Genomic DNA, 18,699 nt, shown 5'->3' on the forward strand with positions numbered 1-18,699 from the left:
CTATCTATCTATTTTAGCTTTCTATCTGCAAGGGTGTAAAAGTTTTTTAAAAATGTCCACGTACGGACGGACGGACAATATCAAACTAACAAGCACTTTTTTTCAAAAATTTTTGGCAAAGTGCTAAGAAAAGGGTATATATTTACTAATATTGTTGTTGTTGCTATTGTTCAAAGTGAATAGAGAAATACTTCAAAAATCAGTTCGAAAATAACAACAAATAAAAATTCTTGTAGTTTGTTACTTTTATGTAAGTGTGTATTTATAATGAAAATTTACTTTTCTGAAACAATTTTAGTATACATATATAATGTTTAAAAAAAAGGACTTCATGGACCACTTTTCATATATGTATTTATGTGTACGTGCGTTTGAGCACAAGATGTACCTTGTTCATGCGAATCGTAAGAAATTACTCAAGGATTTAAACTTTCACAGCGTAAACTGTATTTAATACTAGCCTGATATGCTTGTTGTTATATAAGCACATATGGGTCTTCAAATATATTTGATATACAAGTATATAAAAATCTTGCTAAACATTTGCGGTCAGTCGCCTTTTATTATGGAGATCTATGAAAATTGCTCTTTGGAACATGTTTGATCAGTTTTAATTTCTATTTCGAACATGTTTTATCTGTTTAAATTCCTATTTCGAACATGTTCGATTTGTGTAAATTTCCATTTCAAACACGAAATCGACTTTCACTTAAATGTACGAAAAAATTTTTAAAGTACGTCAAAACCTTTTCAACTAAAGATTAAGAAATGTGGCACCATGTTTTGAACTCAAAAGAATAGTAAACTTGCTTGTTAAGTTCAAATTATTGGTGGCTCTCTCAGTCAGTCGACAGTATAATCATGCGACTTTACACCTAGCCCTATAACTTTTATTATGTTGTATGACAAATGTAGTTCGACTATGAACAAGATCCTACATATTAAGTAATAACGACTGCCACAACATTCACGAATTTTAAATTAGAACAATTTAATTTTAAGCTCATTTTGATATTTTTTGAGACAATTTGTAGAAAATGTTATACACCAATTCTTATATTTAATCATTAGAACACATATACATACACATAAATAATATACATGTTTTTATATGTTGTAAGGTAAAAGAAAAGAGATTTTGATACAAACTGACCAGAATATTAATTACCATGTAAACTGACTTTACTAAAAAAAAAAAACAAAAAAAAGAAAGAAAAATTAAGGGAGGAGAAAAATAAACTTTGGTCCTGTAAAGTTAATCGATTTATCCTTTTTTTTCTTGCTTTCTCCTTTTTTCTTTATTATTTTTTGCTATTTTGACCCTTATAATAGAGCAATCAGTCGACTTAATTTCAAAGCACCTCATCAAACAACTAACAAATTCCAAAGAATAACAGATCCTTTGGGGAAATTTTCTTTTTTCATATTATTTACATGTTCCTTTTTTTGTTTTTGATGCTGTTCTGTGTCACTTTTGTTTTTATTTTTTATTTTGTATTATAAGATTTTATTTAAATTTTTATTAACCTTATATATTAGAGGGAGTGATAAGTGAATTTAAATTTTTGATCTTAAAATATTTTCTAAGAATAATTTGTCATTTAATTTTAAATCAAATTTGAACTTGTATTGATCGTATTAAAGTAAATTTTAGAAAACTATAAGGGTACCAACAGTTTATGACAAGGAATTTAAGTGCTGGAAAAGTTATTTAAAAAATATGAGTATTGGTCTAAATAGTTGAGTGTCGAAAACAATAATTGAATTAGGCCAATCTTTTTTTTTTAAATTTGGAAGTTTGATTTAAAGAACACATTTTTGTATTTACATGTGATCTAATTCTAAAAAGAGTGTGAAATCATTTAGGGCTATAAGTGAGATATTGTATAAGAATTCCGTATGGCATATGGATCGTATGGCATAGTGATGCGTATGGTTCGCTATTACAACAGCGATCTGATTATATAAGTAAGAAATTAATTAGTGTTCAGTAAGTACGAGTTGTTCAACATGCAAATGATAGGTACGATTAGTTATACTATGAGATTATGTGAGTCTAAAGTCTTAGCATTATAAAATAGCGGCAAATATGTTGTAAAAAAAGACAGTTGATTAATTTTAATTAAATTAATTTACTAAAGCATCAAGCAGAAGTAATGCCTGTTATACTTAATATTTTAATTAACTGAGAGTTAGGGATTCGAATTTTGAATTTTAAAATATTTAAAATAGTAAGTTTTGTGAAAAACTTTAAAAAAACTAAAGTTTATTTCATCACTTCGAAATTCAAGTTACCTTCTTCGAGTTAATTCTCAGTTTACATTCTAAATTCTTACTTGTTTTTGCCTTTTAACACAATATTGGATAACAAATCATTTTTATTGTGTATTTTGTACATGAAAATCTGCATAAATAATGAAAACATTATACCAGTCATTATTTTGTTTTTTCTCACTTACTAATATATAATCCATATATACTTGTTCTATACGACTACAAGTCACATATAAATCTATATACTCGTAATATAAGATGGTATAGGTATGTGAACGAATATTTCTGATTATTGTCCAACTGATCTACATTATAATGCAGAAAAATATGTGGTAATAAGTCTTTTTATATAAATAAATTTCTAAGTCTGTTCATCTAATGGTAAATATTCTGTGAGAAATTGTTCCATTATACTACAAGTACTAAAGAAGAAGATGAAGAAATAATTCTTAATATTTACATATATGAAATTAAATATGTTAAAGTATATGTACGTGTAATCTTTACATGTAAATGCATGTATATGAATGTGTGTACGGATAAGGATAAAGTTTTTGATTAAAAACCTATTGATTTATTTTTATAAGGCGAACAATAGCAAAAATAACAATTATAGCTTTTATACACAAATTATTTCTTAAGATACATAAATCTTACATACATTTTGTATATAGTGAGTGAAAGCATGTGGAAAATGTCATTAAAATCATTGTCAGAAAACTGAAACTGAAAATTTGTTGGTTGGAAAACAAAAAGTATAATAATAATGTTACAAAATTTTCTTATATTGTGTGTGATTTGCAAATAATGGAAAACAAAGTTATTTAAGGAATACAATTTGATGTTAATTTCGGTGTTGCTTGAAACAGAGGGTGTCGTAAAGTAAGGCTACCAAAGGAAACGCGATAGTTAAAGAATTGCAGCTTTGAATTTGAATATTTGTTTAAAAATTTAGATAAACGTTTGATTTTTAAGCGTATTATTGAAGTAGTTCCATATAAGAACCATTTGTAGGCACGTTACATGATCCACAAGAATGTGAAACAAATTCGCGAAAAAGCTTTTCCGGATTTCAATAACATTAATTAAAGCCAAAATTTTATGCAAAATAGTTGACAATTGGCCTGTCATTCAAAGAAAAATTCAAGGATAACATGACAATATACAAGTTTTGTATTCGTTTCAGTTTATGAATGACAACCTAACATAATAATATAAGAGTAATTATGTAGGCCAAATTGTGTATCCTTGAACTAAATTATGATTTTTCATGTAAAGAATTATTCTCATATATAACAGTTATAATTACAAGTTATTTGTATATAAGTTAAGTTTTGACTAAAATACAATGAACAATTCTACACACATGTTTATAAATTAACACCATGTAATCAACTAAGATATATATGTGTGTATATATATATAAAATTAGCAATCATTTAACTAATCTTATGATAATGAGTCAATATATGTATATATACGTGTATATCAGTTTATACACATTCATTTTGTATTTGCTTAATTAAACCATGTATATATACAAAAAAAATCTATGTGTACATTGTAAACATATGCGATTCAGTAAATTAAGCAGTAAATTTTCAAATCTTTCTACTTTTACTATATACAGTAGTTTGTACTGTGCGTGTTGTACATGAAAATATAAAACTATTTTACATTTACGGATATTTTGATTAAGTAAATTCAACATTAAAAAACAAATTCTATAATTTTTTGGGGGGGTTTTTTATAAAAAACTTGTTATAAATACTTTAATAATCTTTGGAAATGAATAAATTCAAGTTGCGATTTAATTGAAAATTGAATATAGACTTATAGAGTATATAATATGAGTTTATATTATAAACAGGGAAAAAGATATTTGAACCCATTTGTCGACATCCTTTATATGACAAGGTGCGTTCCTCGTCTTGCATAGCAGGAGAAGAGGAAAATAATAATTTTTACTCAAATATGTTTTGGTATTATAAGTTTTCGGTTCCTCCAAATCTGATTTGCCAGTTTTCATAAGCGTCCATTATTGTTAATATCTTGCTTAAAATTTTGAAAATTAATTTCCAATTTGTAGAAGTTTAATGTTCCACAAAACAATTTTTTTTCCTAAATCATTTCTATAGAAGTAGCGAGATTTTCGGAAAAAATAGAACTAGGAAATTCGACCTGTTGTTCGCAAAAAAGGATTAATTAATTTGTTTTTTATAAAAAAGGATTAATCATTGAATTAAATTAGAATTTTATATTAAATTTTAGCTCTGCTTTTTAGCAAAATTGAATAATAAATTTTTGAGAAATTTAGATTTTGAAAAGGGGAGCCTCTCCTTGGGCAATAATTGAATTTAATAATGTTGTCACTATTTTCTTATTTGTGCAACGTTTTCTTCAAATAAATGAAAACAGTTTTAGTAAAATGTGTACAGCTCAATTAATAAAGTATGCCAAGCGGTCGTTTTTATGCTCCCCTTAACCCAAAAGAATAAAATTCTTTTTGATGTGAATAAAATTCTATTCCAAAAATTTTAGAATTAAATTCAATAAAAAAGTGTTTTCTATTCGATATTCTTAAATTTAATGTATTTTTAAATTTTAATTATAATGATACACACTATAGATGTTACCATCAATAAAATTTGTAGCCTGTTACCCTAATAAAATTCATTACATACTACGCAACCATCTATACGTCATTTTACTTTTCATGAATTCACCATAAAATTGTAATTTTAATTTAGAAAATTTTATATTTACTTTATATTTTAATAAAAAAGATTTTTTATTACGATATTTAGAATTATATCATACCTGACTTTTCATTGGATCTGTATTAACTTGACACATATAACTGCCAGAATCATTTAATTGTACATGTGATATATGAAGTTTCCATGTATTATGACCATTATGTGTAACTGATAATCGTGGATTTAATGATACCATATGTGTATGAATACCTAAAATTGCTTTTGAATCCGATTTAATCCATGCAACCTAAAATTATATTATATATAATATAAAATTAAATTTATATAAATATACGCAAGAACATATATTCTAATAACAATAATAATATATAAAAATAATAAAAGATATCATAAATAGCATTAAAAACAAAGGTAATAATAAAAATTACTGGTACATAATATAAATGTAATAATGATAATAATAAATAGTAATTTCAAAATTAGTAATATAAAACCTTTATATAAAAATTTAATAATCTTATATAATTATTTGCCTTTCAAATTTAAAACAATGAAAATAAAATGAAACTTAAATTTATATTAAATTCTTAATGTTCATTTATAATGAAATTTAATTGTAATTTATATATAACTATAAAATATATATATATATATATATAAATTTAATAATGCAATTGTATAGGGATTAAAATGTAATTCATCTTTATTAATTTAGTTGTTAAGGATACTCGCATATTTATTGTGTGTAAAGCATGCGTCGCAATTGTTACTTTTTATAAGATGATAACATTTTCCTTACCATTATAAAATCTACTTTATTAATTTAAATAAAGAAGGTGTTAATTAAGCATTTAAATGGTTATTATTAATAGAATTAAATTTATTAAATCGGTTTTAATTCATAAAATTCTCATTATTATTAATTTGGGCCCATATATGTAAAGTAATTGGAGAATTTCTTTGGAAAATTTAGCATCGCTTTAGATAATTTAATAAAATTTCTAATTTTAGATCTATATAATTATATACGTGTGTATAGATATGTTTGAGTGCGGTTTCGTAAAAATATTTAATGAATTAATTAACTATATAATTAAAGAATAATTGTATTATCTTTGTAATTGGATTGTAACAGCATTAAACAATAATTGAATTACTGGTTACGGTAAAACCCGCATAAAAAAAACCTCCCTTTGTCATTCATTTTGTTTCTTATAGTATAAGTTTTTTCCAAAAGATTCCGTCTTAAGAAAAACTCGATTTCAATCGGTCCATTTTCTTTTAAAAGAGTAAAAAGACATTGAAATGAATGTAATATGACAAATGCAGGAATATTTATTTAAAACGGGAGTTTGTTTTATGATAGTTTCTTATAAACGGATTATACTGTATATGGCAAAAGCAATAATTCATAAGAATTGACTATGACATTGAGTTAAAACAGTGACTACAAATGTTTGAAGTAAAGAATCGACACTATTAGCAAGTAATTTAATAAAATTCAGTTTACAAAATGCAGCAATAAGAAAAGTGGGTCAACTGTCAACTCAAATATAGCAATAATAGGATCTATAGCTGTTAATGTTTTTAGTTAAACTCAATATAGGGTTGGGTACTTATTATAAGTGCAATTATTACTAAATTTGTTGTATTGCTTTACTAAAGTGCTTACAAATACAACGATTCTATGATTAATCGATTTAAAAACTAAATAAATTCGAACTTCCGATCGATTCTCCTATAATTTTAATCTTTATGTCGCTAGTAGCACTATCATCTCTAAGTAGTTATTAAAAAATCATTGCAAAAGCTAATAAAGTTCTCTTTCCAAACTCCTTTTTTCTAAAATGTATTTTACATTTCATTTTAAATAGAAAGAAAATTTTAATACTAAATTTTATTTATTTGCATCACATTCATAATTTTTGATATTTTTTCTAAAAATTTTTACTAAAAACAAATAATTTTTTATTTTTATTGTAATGTTCAAAAAAAAAAAAGAGGAAGAGAAATTATTTTTTATTTTTCTATTTGTTGACAATAAACACGTATTTTTCATATAATTTTTTTTTCTTTGATTATTATATTTTTCATTATATACAATACAATTATTACATACAACAATCAAAGAAATATTTTATTACAGAAGTTATGTCCTTACAGGATGTTTTGCGAGCACTAAAAATCTCATGAAAGTTTTTTCTATCTGAGAATCCTCTCTTCTTTCAAAAGAATTCACAAAACGTAATATTGTCATCATATGGCAAGCTCATTCCTTAAACGTAATATTGTCATCATATGGCAAGCTCATTCCTTCATAGTCATTTGAATTATAATAAACGCCAACTAGTCTTATGTATTCAATATAAATTTTAATAAATTTTAAGTAAATAACCTAAGTGATATTTGATGAGGTTACAACGATGGGGAATGATTTCTTGAGATGTAAGATGATTTGTAAATCTTATGTCAGCCACTACACTCTAAAAGGTGCTGCAAAGGTAACCTTATCAAGAGCATGGAATCTTCAAACAAAAAAATCGAAAGGTACGGATTTTACCAATGATTCAAGATCAAATGTGAAAATCTCGAAATGAATTTAATTCAGGAGGAATATAACGTGAATTGGGTAATACTCAGAAAGTTGAACCTGGGCCAGTATAATTTTCGAAATCCTGAAACATCCAGTAAGATGTAAAATTCTATACTTGTAATAAGAAAATAAAGAAATTGAATGAATGAAATTTTGTATAAGGCGTCCTCCATATGTGTAATATAAGTCCACAATTATAAAGATAGCAATTTTGAGCCTATTATGATTTTTATTGTTATTGAAAAAAATTACTGCAGAATTTAATCTGATTAAAAATATATGCATTTCTATGCCTACATAATACACACATACACATTCATACGTCTACAAACATGTATATATCCTTGTATATACTAAAGTATTATTTTCAATTCATGTTCGTTTTGAATAATGTACAATAGAAGGAGCCTTTTTCTTTCTATTTTTTTTTTAATATAGTTTGATCGTTTCTGCATGTAGGTATGTATATATGCATGTATGTGTAAACAATATATATAGAAATAAAAGTGATATTAATTTTTAATATTGGTGTTATAGTAAAGTCACGTCCCACACTCTATTATAATATTCTTTTAATGTTTTTTTTTCTCTTAGCTTATGGTTCTTTTTATACTTGGTTGGATGCATTAACATTAGAATTATGTATGTATTATGTGAACATAACTGTATAAATATTAGGACATCTATGTATGGTTGTACGAATTCATATTCAATTCTTCTAACTTAAAAATTTTTTAAAGTTTTTAGTTTTTTTTCTTTTGTGCTCTTACACAATAAAAATGCAGTCAATCAAATCAACGTTATGTAAAATAGCACATTATTTTTAGAAAATTAAGTAGTAGACGTCGGTTTTTATAAAATATTGTGCTGGAGAATAAGTCTCTATCAAATCTTATTGCATATATTTAGGAGGAATATTAAAAATAATGATACTAGTTAAATTGCATTGCTAATTTAGTGAATTAATTCTATGAAAAGCAATGAGTTCCGTTCTGTTTTTATAAAAATTTCGTATAGCTCAGATATCTTGAGAATAAATGTTACGGGTTACCTTACTTGTAGGTATATAACTAGTATATATCTTGAATATTTTAGAATTTTTTATTGGATTCTATTAAATTGAATCTTGTTTCTTTAGTACACTAAAAGGACTTTAACAGATCATAAGAATTAGGACGATAATGGGAGTATGGAAGGATAGGTTAAAATTATTTTTAAGGAAAATATTTTCATCGTTTAATTTTATTCACCTACAGAAACTCGATGGTGGATTTGCAGCCAATAATTGTGCGAAAGCCTTACAAGATGGACGGGACGGAAACAATCAAAAAATTTTTCTGCAATTTTATTAAGGAAATGGCCTTAAAATGACAAATTTTTGTTCATATGCGCACACATATATATACTTCCATATACTTTTATAACATTAGATGAAATAAGAATTTAAGTGACATTTGTTGATAATACATTAATGTTAGTTGAAATATATATATATACATATACGAGCATCATCTATGTGTATATACGTATTTTTAGTATAACATTTATGTGATATAATATGTGAATATGTGTGAATATAAGTAAAATCTGTTATGGTAATAAAAAGGAAACCATAGAAAATATTTCTTAATTTACTTACAACTGCAGCAATATAATGTGTAATATGAATTAGTTGAAATAAAAAAAAAAAAAATAATAGAAAAAAAAAAAATTAAAATTTATTTTTCAATTTGGTTGTTTACACACGAACACACACATACATTTATATACATTTATTTAAGTATAATTGTATAAGGTCTAGATATATGCAATTGTACAGCTCACTTTCTTTTATAAAAAATTTAATATTTATTTAGTCTAAATTGAATATCAATTTAGGAATAAAGCATAATGTGTTTTAAAGTATGAATGAAATGAAAATATTATGAAAAATTTAATATTTTTAGATTTTGTGTCCGAAAAATAATTTTTAAATATTAATTTAAATTTTTTATATTAAATTTGAAAATAAATTAGAGATAAATGATTTCGGACTCTATTTAGCATATTCTATTTTTTACAATGAACATAAGGGATTCTGAAAAATAACATAGGGTATAAATTCCAAATGTAGTCTTTAAATAATAGAATGTCATCAAAGTTTTTAAGATATTATTAATTTAACAACAATAAATTACAAGTATAGAGAGAAAGTTTTCCCTTAAATCGACTGATATTAAATTAATGAACTGTCCATGATAGCTCAGATCGAGTTGTCAATATGGAAAGGCTTTCATCAAATACTTTTCTATATACAATCCCATAAAGCTTATCTTTATGTGAAAAATTTTAGAAACATGCTCAATTCGTTTGGAATATAATTTGTCTAAAAAATTCGTTAAAATCTAAAAACACCTTTCTCTAGAATGCTACTCTTATGAAAAATTGGTGTATCTGGAACGTTATTTATATGAAAATTTCTTGAATTATGAAAAGATGTCTGTATGGAACGAAAATTATTTGAAAAAATCCTTAATATACTAGGGTTAATTTGAAAGGATAATTATTATGTTAGTTTTATTCTAATTCTGAAATTTAATATGCTCTCTTTTTAAAGTATTTATGCTTGTATTTAAAAACTGCATGAATTTAAAATTATGTAAATTTTTTTTTATATCCTTTTAATAACAACTAAAATTCTAGCATTTTATAGAATAGCTGAAAAATATTATTAATAAATTTTTTATTACCCAATATTCATTTAGTAAAATTTAATATTTAAATGCTTTTTAAAGTTTATTTATACAACTCAAAGCCAATCAACAACCTCATCTGATATTAAACTTCAAAATAAAAACAAAGAAGCATGAATCATCGCCGAAAGTGATGAAAATATTCGAATTGAAAACAAAAAAAAATATAAAACAAACATCACAAATTTAAATTCTCAAATTGATTATTTTTCACAAAATTTCCATAAAAATAACAAAAAAATAATAATAATAATATGAATGCAAAAAAAATAAAACGTATGTCCCTACAAAATATACTGTAAACACTGTACATATATACTGTAAATACTGTAAACATATACATTAACACTACATATACATATTACATATTTGTTTATACTTACACGATATTGTCCTAAATTGTTAACAACACAAGTAAATGAAATATCCCGACCCTGTGTTACAGTCAGATTATCTAATGTTGACAGAAAATCCGGTTCAAATTCAATACCTTGGTTATGTCCTGCAACAGATATGAAAAAAAAAAAAAGAATGAAATTTAAAAACAGAAAATGAATATTAAATTCGTACAAAAAAAAAAAAAATAGCAAACAGTCGTCTATAGAAGGACAACATGTTATACATATAGTTATTATGTATGTATTTCCAAATAAATGTATACATACATGTTTACCTTACATATAAATTTCATATGTTTTGTAAGGTAATTTCATATTTATGGAGAATATTTGAATTTTTGTTGATTAAATACAAAAAAAGTTAAAAAACAAAAATTACAAACAAACAATAAAGTAAAAAAAACTAACGCTTTTATTTGTCACATGGAAATTTCACAGGTAACCCAGAAAAATTTCGGTGTTTATCTATACATACCAGGAACATTCGGTTATGTAAATTTTAAACAAAATCAACAAATAATAAAGTTAGAGAGTGTCTAGTTGTGTTTTCTTTAAATAATAACATTGTTCCTTAAATTTATTAATAAATTTAAAACACATTTAAATTTCAGATAAAATATAAGAATTTTTAAAATTAAAGAATTTTTTAAAAACTTTATATTTTGTGAAGCTATACACCATTTAAGTGATCGAAGTGAACCATATTTACTATTATGTCAGTAATTATAAGTAAAATGGTTTTGGTAGAAAATATTCTATAACACTGTGGTAACAAAATACAAGAAGAACGTATTCTTCAAATTGTAAGAAAAATATAATTGGATCGTAAGAAACGTAAGGTGGATTAAAATTCCTTTCTATGTAGACAGGCTGGTAAAAAAACACTATACATCATACATCATACATCATACATCATACATCATAGATCATACATTATACATCATACATCACACAACATACATCATACATTACACATAATATATCATACATCGTACATCATACATCATACATCATACATCATGCATCATACATCACACATGATATATCATACATCATACATCATGTATCATACAATATATGCGATAAATCGTATGTTATACATCATACATCATTCATATATATCATATAGGTTGCCATGATGCATTATATGTCATCATACATCATACATTATAACTATATCATATGATCTTACATCATCGTACATTACACATCTTACATAATACATCATACATGTATTATACCATTTTATCATAATCTTAATTCAAAAAATTCAAAAAAATTTTGTATTAAAATAATAATGCAAAATTTATGTGATACTTATACTTTTTGACATCGAACTTGTTATTGATGTCAATGAAATTAAAGAGTTAAATTGCTCATAAAACCCAATATTGCTATGAAAGTGTAGGAAATTAAATGAATTTCATTTTCATTCCAAATATTAAATAAACAAAAATAAATAAAAAAAACTGGTTTAAAGTTAAATGATTTAAAAAAAAAATTAAATATTATTAATTTTTTAACGAAAAGAATACCAAGTAAATGAAGTTAAATGTAAATAACAATTTTTTATATAACAAATAAAACATGTTTTGTTATTTTCATACTCAAACGCACATACACACTCAAACACACACACGAGGCTAATTTGTATGCAAGCGCACATGAAAGTTTTTTTTTTAATTAACAAATATTTTTTACATAATTATTTAACTTTTTTTTTCTTTTAATTTTTGTGTAATAAACATACGGCGAAATTAATATGCATTTTTAACATGGAATTTTTCAATTTGTGCAACGAAAATAAAAATGCAAAATTAAAATTTTTTATTGTAATTTTTCTCATATTTTCGTATTCATTATTTGTTCATAATTAAAACTATTGCAAATATAATTCATTTAAAAATGAAATAGTATAAAATAAAATTATTCATAACTGGATCCTGCTGATTTCAGTCATTTCATATTCATACCCGTATGAATGTATATTCGAGGGGTATAATAGTTTTACTTTACCGTTTGTAATGTTAAGAAATAATGATCCGAGAAATTGATATAAATGTATGCTTTTGATTAGCATTGAATTCTGAGTCGATTTTTATGTCTGTCCATTTCAGCGATAAATCAAAGACTAATTGAAATATAAGCCCATCAAAGTTGATACAAATGATTTATATTAGTAAATTTCGGAAGCCTATTCAAATTGGTAGTGATCAGTCGTTAGGGTAGCTACTATACAACTTTATAAGTGAATTTGGCTTAGAAATAATTGAAGCTATAAGGGGCTCTTATGTGAGATAAAAATTGTTGAAATTTCTTGACTACCTGTGGTGCAGCCTTCATACAATGTCATACAATAGTTATTTGATGATATCTTAGAAACTACTTAAGGTACAGAAATGAAATTTTGTATTCACATATATGGTAACATGGCCGCTACATGGTAACATTCCAGTAAAATGGTTATAGTTAAGACAATATTAGATTTAAATAAAAATAACTAGTTGCAAACAAATTTAGACATGGGACTATTTATAATTTAATGTCAAGTAGAAAACTGTACACTCTTCGTGTAAATTTATTCAAAATTTCGAACTCTTTTTGAAATTTAATCAACAGTAATTAAGCCTAACCTAAAAAATAAAAATTCTTCTGTTTGCTTCAGATTATTATATTTTATTTAATTTTATAATATTAAAGATAATTAAAATAAAAATATAACTTACCTTGAGCTGAAACGCATATTGAAATAAAAATTGCATAAATACCAAAACAAAATTGGACAATTTTTGTACCAAAATTGCATTTAAAATTATTACGACCACCACCACCACCAAAACTAATATTTCTACCCATATTATTAAAAAATAACATTTAAAAATTAGAATTTCCTATTTTGTTATTTAATTTTTGATTTTTTTCAATTCAAAAAAAAAAATATAAAAATAATTGAATTAAAAATAAAAAAATAATCAGTAATAAAATTGAATTCTATGATTTTTTTTTTCTCGTTTTCTTTTACATTTACTGTTATGTGAAGAATTTTTTAAAAGAAGTTTTAGATTGTTGTCGTCCTTTTTGTTGATTTTTCCATTCAAATTTATAACATTTCATTTAGAAATGAATTTTTTTTCTTTTTACCCTTATTTTTTCAACTATTTTTTCTTTTTTGTGATTTTATTTACTTTAATATTGTACATAATTTCCTTTAAATTCTTTTAATTTTTGGCCTTTGGTCACTGATAATTTGATGAAGTTGACCTATAAATATATGAAGATAAAAAAGAAAATATTAAAAATTGAGGAAAATATTAAAATAAATCAAATTAATATTGCGAGAAAATTAAAAAATAATATTTTAATAGTTTGCAGTACAGCAAATTATTTGTAAAGTAGCTTTGGAGGCGGAATTGCAACTATTTAACTCTAATTTATCTAGCGTAACTTTAATTGAATTCCTATATTTCTAGCTAAATTATTGTTGCCATAAAACTTGTGGTTTTATTGTGATTTTGATCGCTACCTTCTTTATCCAACTTAACAAACTACAAATTGAAAATATTAAGTTCCACATTAAAGACGAAAATGTTCTTCAGTCATATTTGTTTTTCAATTCACTATGGGGTCAAGAAGCCATTAGACCAGATGATCATATTCAATTTTCAGTTTCTGTTAACAGACTGTCTGTATACTAAAGTTCGTTGTTACGATAAAATTCGATCAATAAATTATTTTCACGGAAAACCACTAATAATTTTTAGAATAATTTCTTCCTAATTTTCTTAGTTCACTAAGTGTAGATAATTAGATTAGTATATTATAACTTTTTCTCAAAAAAATCGCTCTCATTATCTACCTCATATCTAGTGGTTGAAATATACAAGTGTCATTTACAGGTTGTTTTATACATGCTCCTATTATGAGTGAACTCATTAGGAAGAATACCCGTACAAAATTAATAAAACTTAGTATTGGCAGGTGAGGTTCAAATTTATTATTACAAAGAACCACAAAGAATCACAAAGAACCGCAATAAATTTGAAAATAATATTAATATTGAGACAAGACGAATAAAACGTATTCAAATTTCGATCATATTTCAACACCTTTAATATTATTATTCGACAATTTCCTCACATATAAACTAAAATGTACTTACAATATATTGTCTCTACTATTTTACAATAGAGATGGAAAATATATAGTTTATGGTCAAAAAAACAAAAAAAAATATTATTAAAAAATCAAAATTAAAGACAATAAATTGGAAATTTTTTTTCTTCTTTCTCAAGAAAATTCAATGAAAAATTTAAAAAGACAAAAAATATTGGGAGAAAAAAAAATTGAATGGTTAAAATTGGAACGATTTGCGGTACATTAAACATCAGTTCGGAATTCTATATATGAACCCATTTATTTTTAAGATTTTAAAAACCTGGCGAAAAATGACCAGCAAACACATTGATATATACGCTTTTTAAAGACTACACTAAAATTGAAATCCAAGAATTAAAAAAATTGAAAAAAATGAAAAAATAAATTTAATTTCATTGTATGAAAAATCGATTTTTCTTTTATTTTCCTTTTAAATTTTCCCAGTTTTTTTATTGTTTTTTTTTTTTTCTAAAATTATGTATCTATCAAATTCACACGTGACTTGAAATTTTAAGTAGAGAATAAAAAATAATTTTATTTTATATATTTTTTTTTTCTATGCATTCTGCATTGAATAGCTTTTAAGGGTACCACTTTGTTTTTTCACCAGTGTATACATTTGTACATACACATGAATGTATTTCTTACACACATATACACAGGAAGCAAAAAAAAAATCATTTATTTTTTATTTTTATGGAAATAATAAGTTGAAATATTTTTTTTTTTTGAAGTAAGGGTCCTTCTTCTTAACTTGGTTACATATTTTTAATATTATTTTTTATGTTGAATCAAAAACACACTTATATATGTATGATTGTATGTAAAGGGCGGCTTGGCTGGCGTATACCATATCTATATTAGAATGAAAAGATTATGAATAAGAATAAAATCTTTAAAGGATCCTTTTTATTTTTTTTTTTTGTTTTCTATACTCATTTTAAAGATTTATCAATTTATTATTGCTGCTGCTGTTTTAAGTGGGAAACCATTATAATTTTTATTCTTTTAGGTTTTAATTTTTTTTTTTTTGTTTTTGTTTTAGAAATTTGAGAACTTAATTGAAATAATATATTTCATTTTAAAGAAAACATAAAAAAAAAAAAGAAAAGTTTTAGACGTCATATTTATATGGCAGAAAAAATATTTGCAGTAAATCGAGCGAAAAAAATTAAAAAATTTAGACATTGCAATTTTATTAAAATAAGATAAAAGGCTGGTTTGAGAATTACTAGGTTTATATGAATTAAGTATGCTTGAAAATCATGTAAAAGTACTTGAATTGAATTGGTAAAATTTAATTTAGTACAATCATTTATTGTGAGTCTATTGTGAATTATTGTGAGCCTATTGTGAATTATTGTGAGTCTATTGTGATGCTAACTATTCAAATAATATTTTGAGACAACTTCGTTTCTAACGCCGAGATATAATTGCTTAAGCTACTCACTGTAATTTATCATCGTTTAATTCTACTCATAGTTGAATTTTGAGTCGATTTATGCATATTTGTTCCTTCGTCTTTGCGTCGGCAACTTGAGTTTTCTAACATTTGGTTAATGATTAATATAAATGATGATTAAAAATTATCGAATTGCGAGTTGTTTATACTACGAAAGTTTTCCAATTATACACTCAAGAGTTTATATATATTAACAGCGGTAAATTCACGATAAATCTGCTATCGTTTTAATATAATTTATAATTATCGAATTTAAAAGTGAAAAATATTAACTAATAAGTGATTGAGTATAAATAAAATAACTATGAGAACAAGAACTTATTCTTATATTTCTCATTAATATATTGTAATATTAACAGAATTGCCAAAATAGTTGAATTTTTTTGGCAAATAACAACAATAAAATGTGCGAAATAAGATGCTATTAACGAATTATTTAGAAATTATATACTCTACACTAAATATACATATACATTCATAAACGATATTGATATTGAGAATATTATTCTTTTCCACATTATTAGTGTCGCAATATCAAACATTTTATATCAACTGCAAAATTGACCACAACAAATACACAGTGTGTACGATATTTTTGCTGTGATACTAATTATGAAAACCAAAAGTTTAGATTATTATCAATTTAATTTTACTTCATTTCACTTATATATATATGCATGTGTAATATATAATTCATAAAAATATTCATTATGATTTCAAAAATTTCTTAATTAGCAATTATTTTGTATTTGAATCATGATGTTGTAATAAAAGCTCGGTACCAATATAATTCTATGGAGTTTTGAATTAAATTTTATTTATTCAACTAATTAGTTTAAAATTAAGAGAAATTTATTTTTATTTTATTTGACCTTTTTTGCTCTAATTTGCCATTCAATAATTTTAATAATTTTTTTTTTCCAGTATAGTTTGGAACCTGAAAGCAACTATTGACGTTATTAATTTTAATTTTTGGTTTAGCATTAAAATTTTTACAATGATTTTAATTAGAAATTTTATATTTGAAAAAAATAAAAAGAAAATTAAAATATTTAAATGTTTTTAGAATCTACACGAATAACTACATAATTTTTCCTAAGTGGGTGTTATCAATTTAGGGTACATTTACGAAAGTTTGGTGTGAAGTGCGATGGCGGCTTTGGATAAGAGAAACAGACTTCGATAAACCTTCTTCAGAGTGAGGCTTTGGATCTTCCTTCTTCGGAATACGGAGAGTGAGGCTTTGTATTGCAGATAAAATGGAATTCCTGGGTGGCTCTGATTTGGCGGAGAAAGGATTTCGGGTAATTGACTTTTACAATGTGGTCGAATTTATTGGAAAGATATGTCTTGATGAGGTATTTTAAAACCTTGTCTGTACTTAGTTGGAGAGCACGATAAATCTAACTAATGGTTTTTCGAGGGCAATTGTCACTCTGTTCTGACAAATCATTGAATAGCATAAATAATGATGAATTTTATTCAATTATTTCATTAAAAAATTGCGTTATCAATGAAATAGCAGAGAGTAACAACTTAATCGATTAACAAATGCGACGTTAACCAAAATTATATATGTACATACATAAGTGCGAAATTTAGCCTGTACCATATTTTATTAAAATAATATTTGTGTATTTATGTATGTACATTGGATGTATATTAATTTTAAAAGATGAAAAATTCGAAAACTAGTCGAAGTCTAATAAAATTTTGAATAAAAATCTCATTTTCTAAATAAGATTTCTAATTACTTTAAAATTTTTCTCACTCTCTTCAAAATTTTAAACCATCTATGTAAAAGAAGATGAACTAAATTTTCACATTTCAAAATTATGTAATAGAAAAATGTTATGGTTACTCGCTCTTTCCTCCATTTGTGAGTTAAAATTTGAGATAAGATTTGAAAATCATTTTTCTCTAATAAAAAATAGTTTTTATAACCGCTGACGTTGTCGTAATATTGTTTCTTCTCGTAAAATTTTAAAAAAAACATAATTTTAAATAATTAGAAAATAAATGGTTCTTTTGAAACACAAAATTACTATCAATTCAGTAATACCATAAAGTTGCAATAAAGGAAAAATAATGAAAGAAAAATACAAAAATTAAATTTTCAAGGTTTAATTTCTTTCTTTTTGACTTCTGTCAAAAAATAATAATTAAAAATTCAAGAAAAAAAAACAATACAAAAATAAAGCGCTTCCGTTTTTAATTCAAAAATTTAGAGATCCTAAAAGTATGCAAAAATTATATACTATGGTAGAAAATTTTTATTAAATTGTCAAATTTACTTTTCATATTCCTAACAGAATCAACACAATGACAAAACAAAATATTTCAATTTTTTTGATTTTACTCAAAA

At 24.3% G+C, this 18,699-nt stretch overlaps 1 protein-coding gene across 1 annotated transcript in view; it reads right to left on the reverse strand.

Moving 5' to 3' along the window:
- The window catches only part of LOC129612206 (lachesin), a 47,352-nt gene extending 33,392 nt beyond the window's left edge, over positions 1-13,960 (reverse strand). Inside the window, exons 1-3 of the mRNA XM_055525726.1 lie at positions 13,444-13,960; positions 10,703-10,821; positions 5,095-5,280 (exon numbers count right to left, since the gene is read on the reverse strand). Coding sequence (XP_055381701.1) covers positions 5,095-5,280; positions 10,703-10,821; positions 13,444-13,591 — 453 coding nt within the window. The 5' untranslated portion in view covers positions 13,592-13,960. The remainder of the gene's footprint in view (positions 1-5,094; positions 5,281-10,702; positions 10,822-13,443) is intronic.
- Positions 13,961-18,699: the final 4,739 nt, after the last annotated feature.

The sequence above is a fragment of the Condylostylus longicornis genome, unplaced genomic scaffold (genome assembly GCF_029603195.1).
Source record: "Condylostylus longicornis isolate FDR11 unplaced genomic scaffold, ASM2960319v2 ptg000063l, whole genome shotgun sequence".
Lineage (NCBI taxonomy): Eukaryota > Metazoa > Arthropoda > Insecta > Diptera > Dolichopodidae > Condylostylus > Condylostylus longicornis.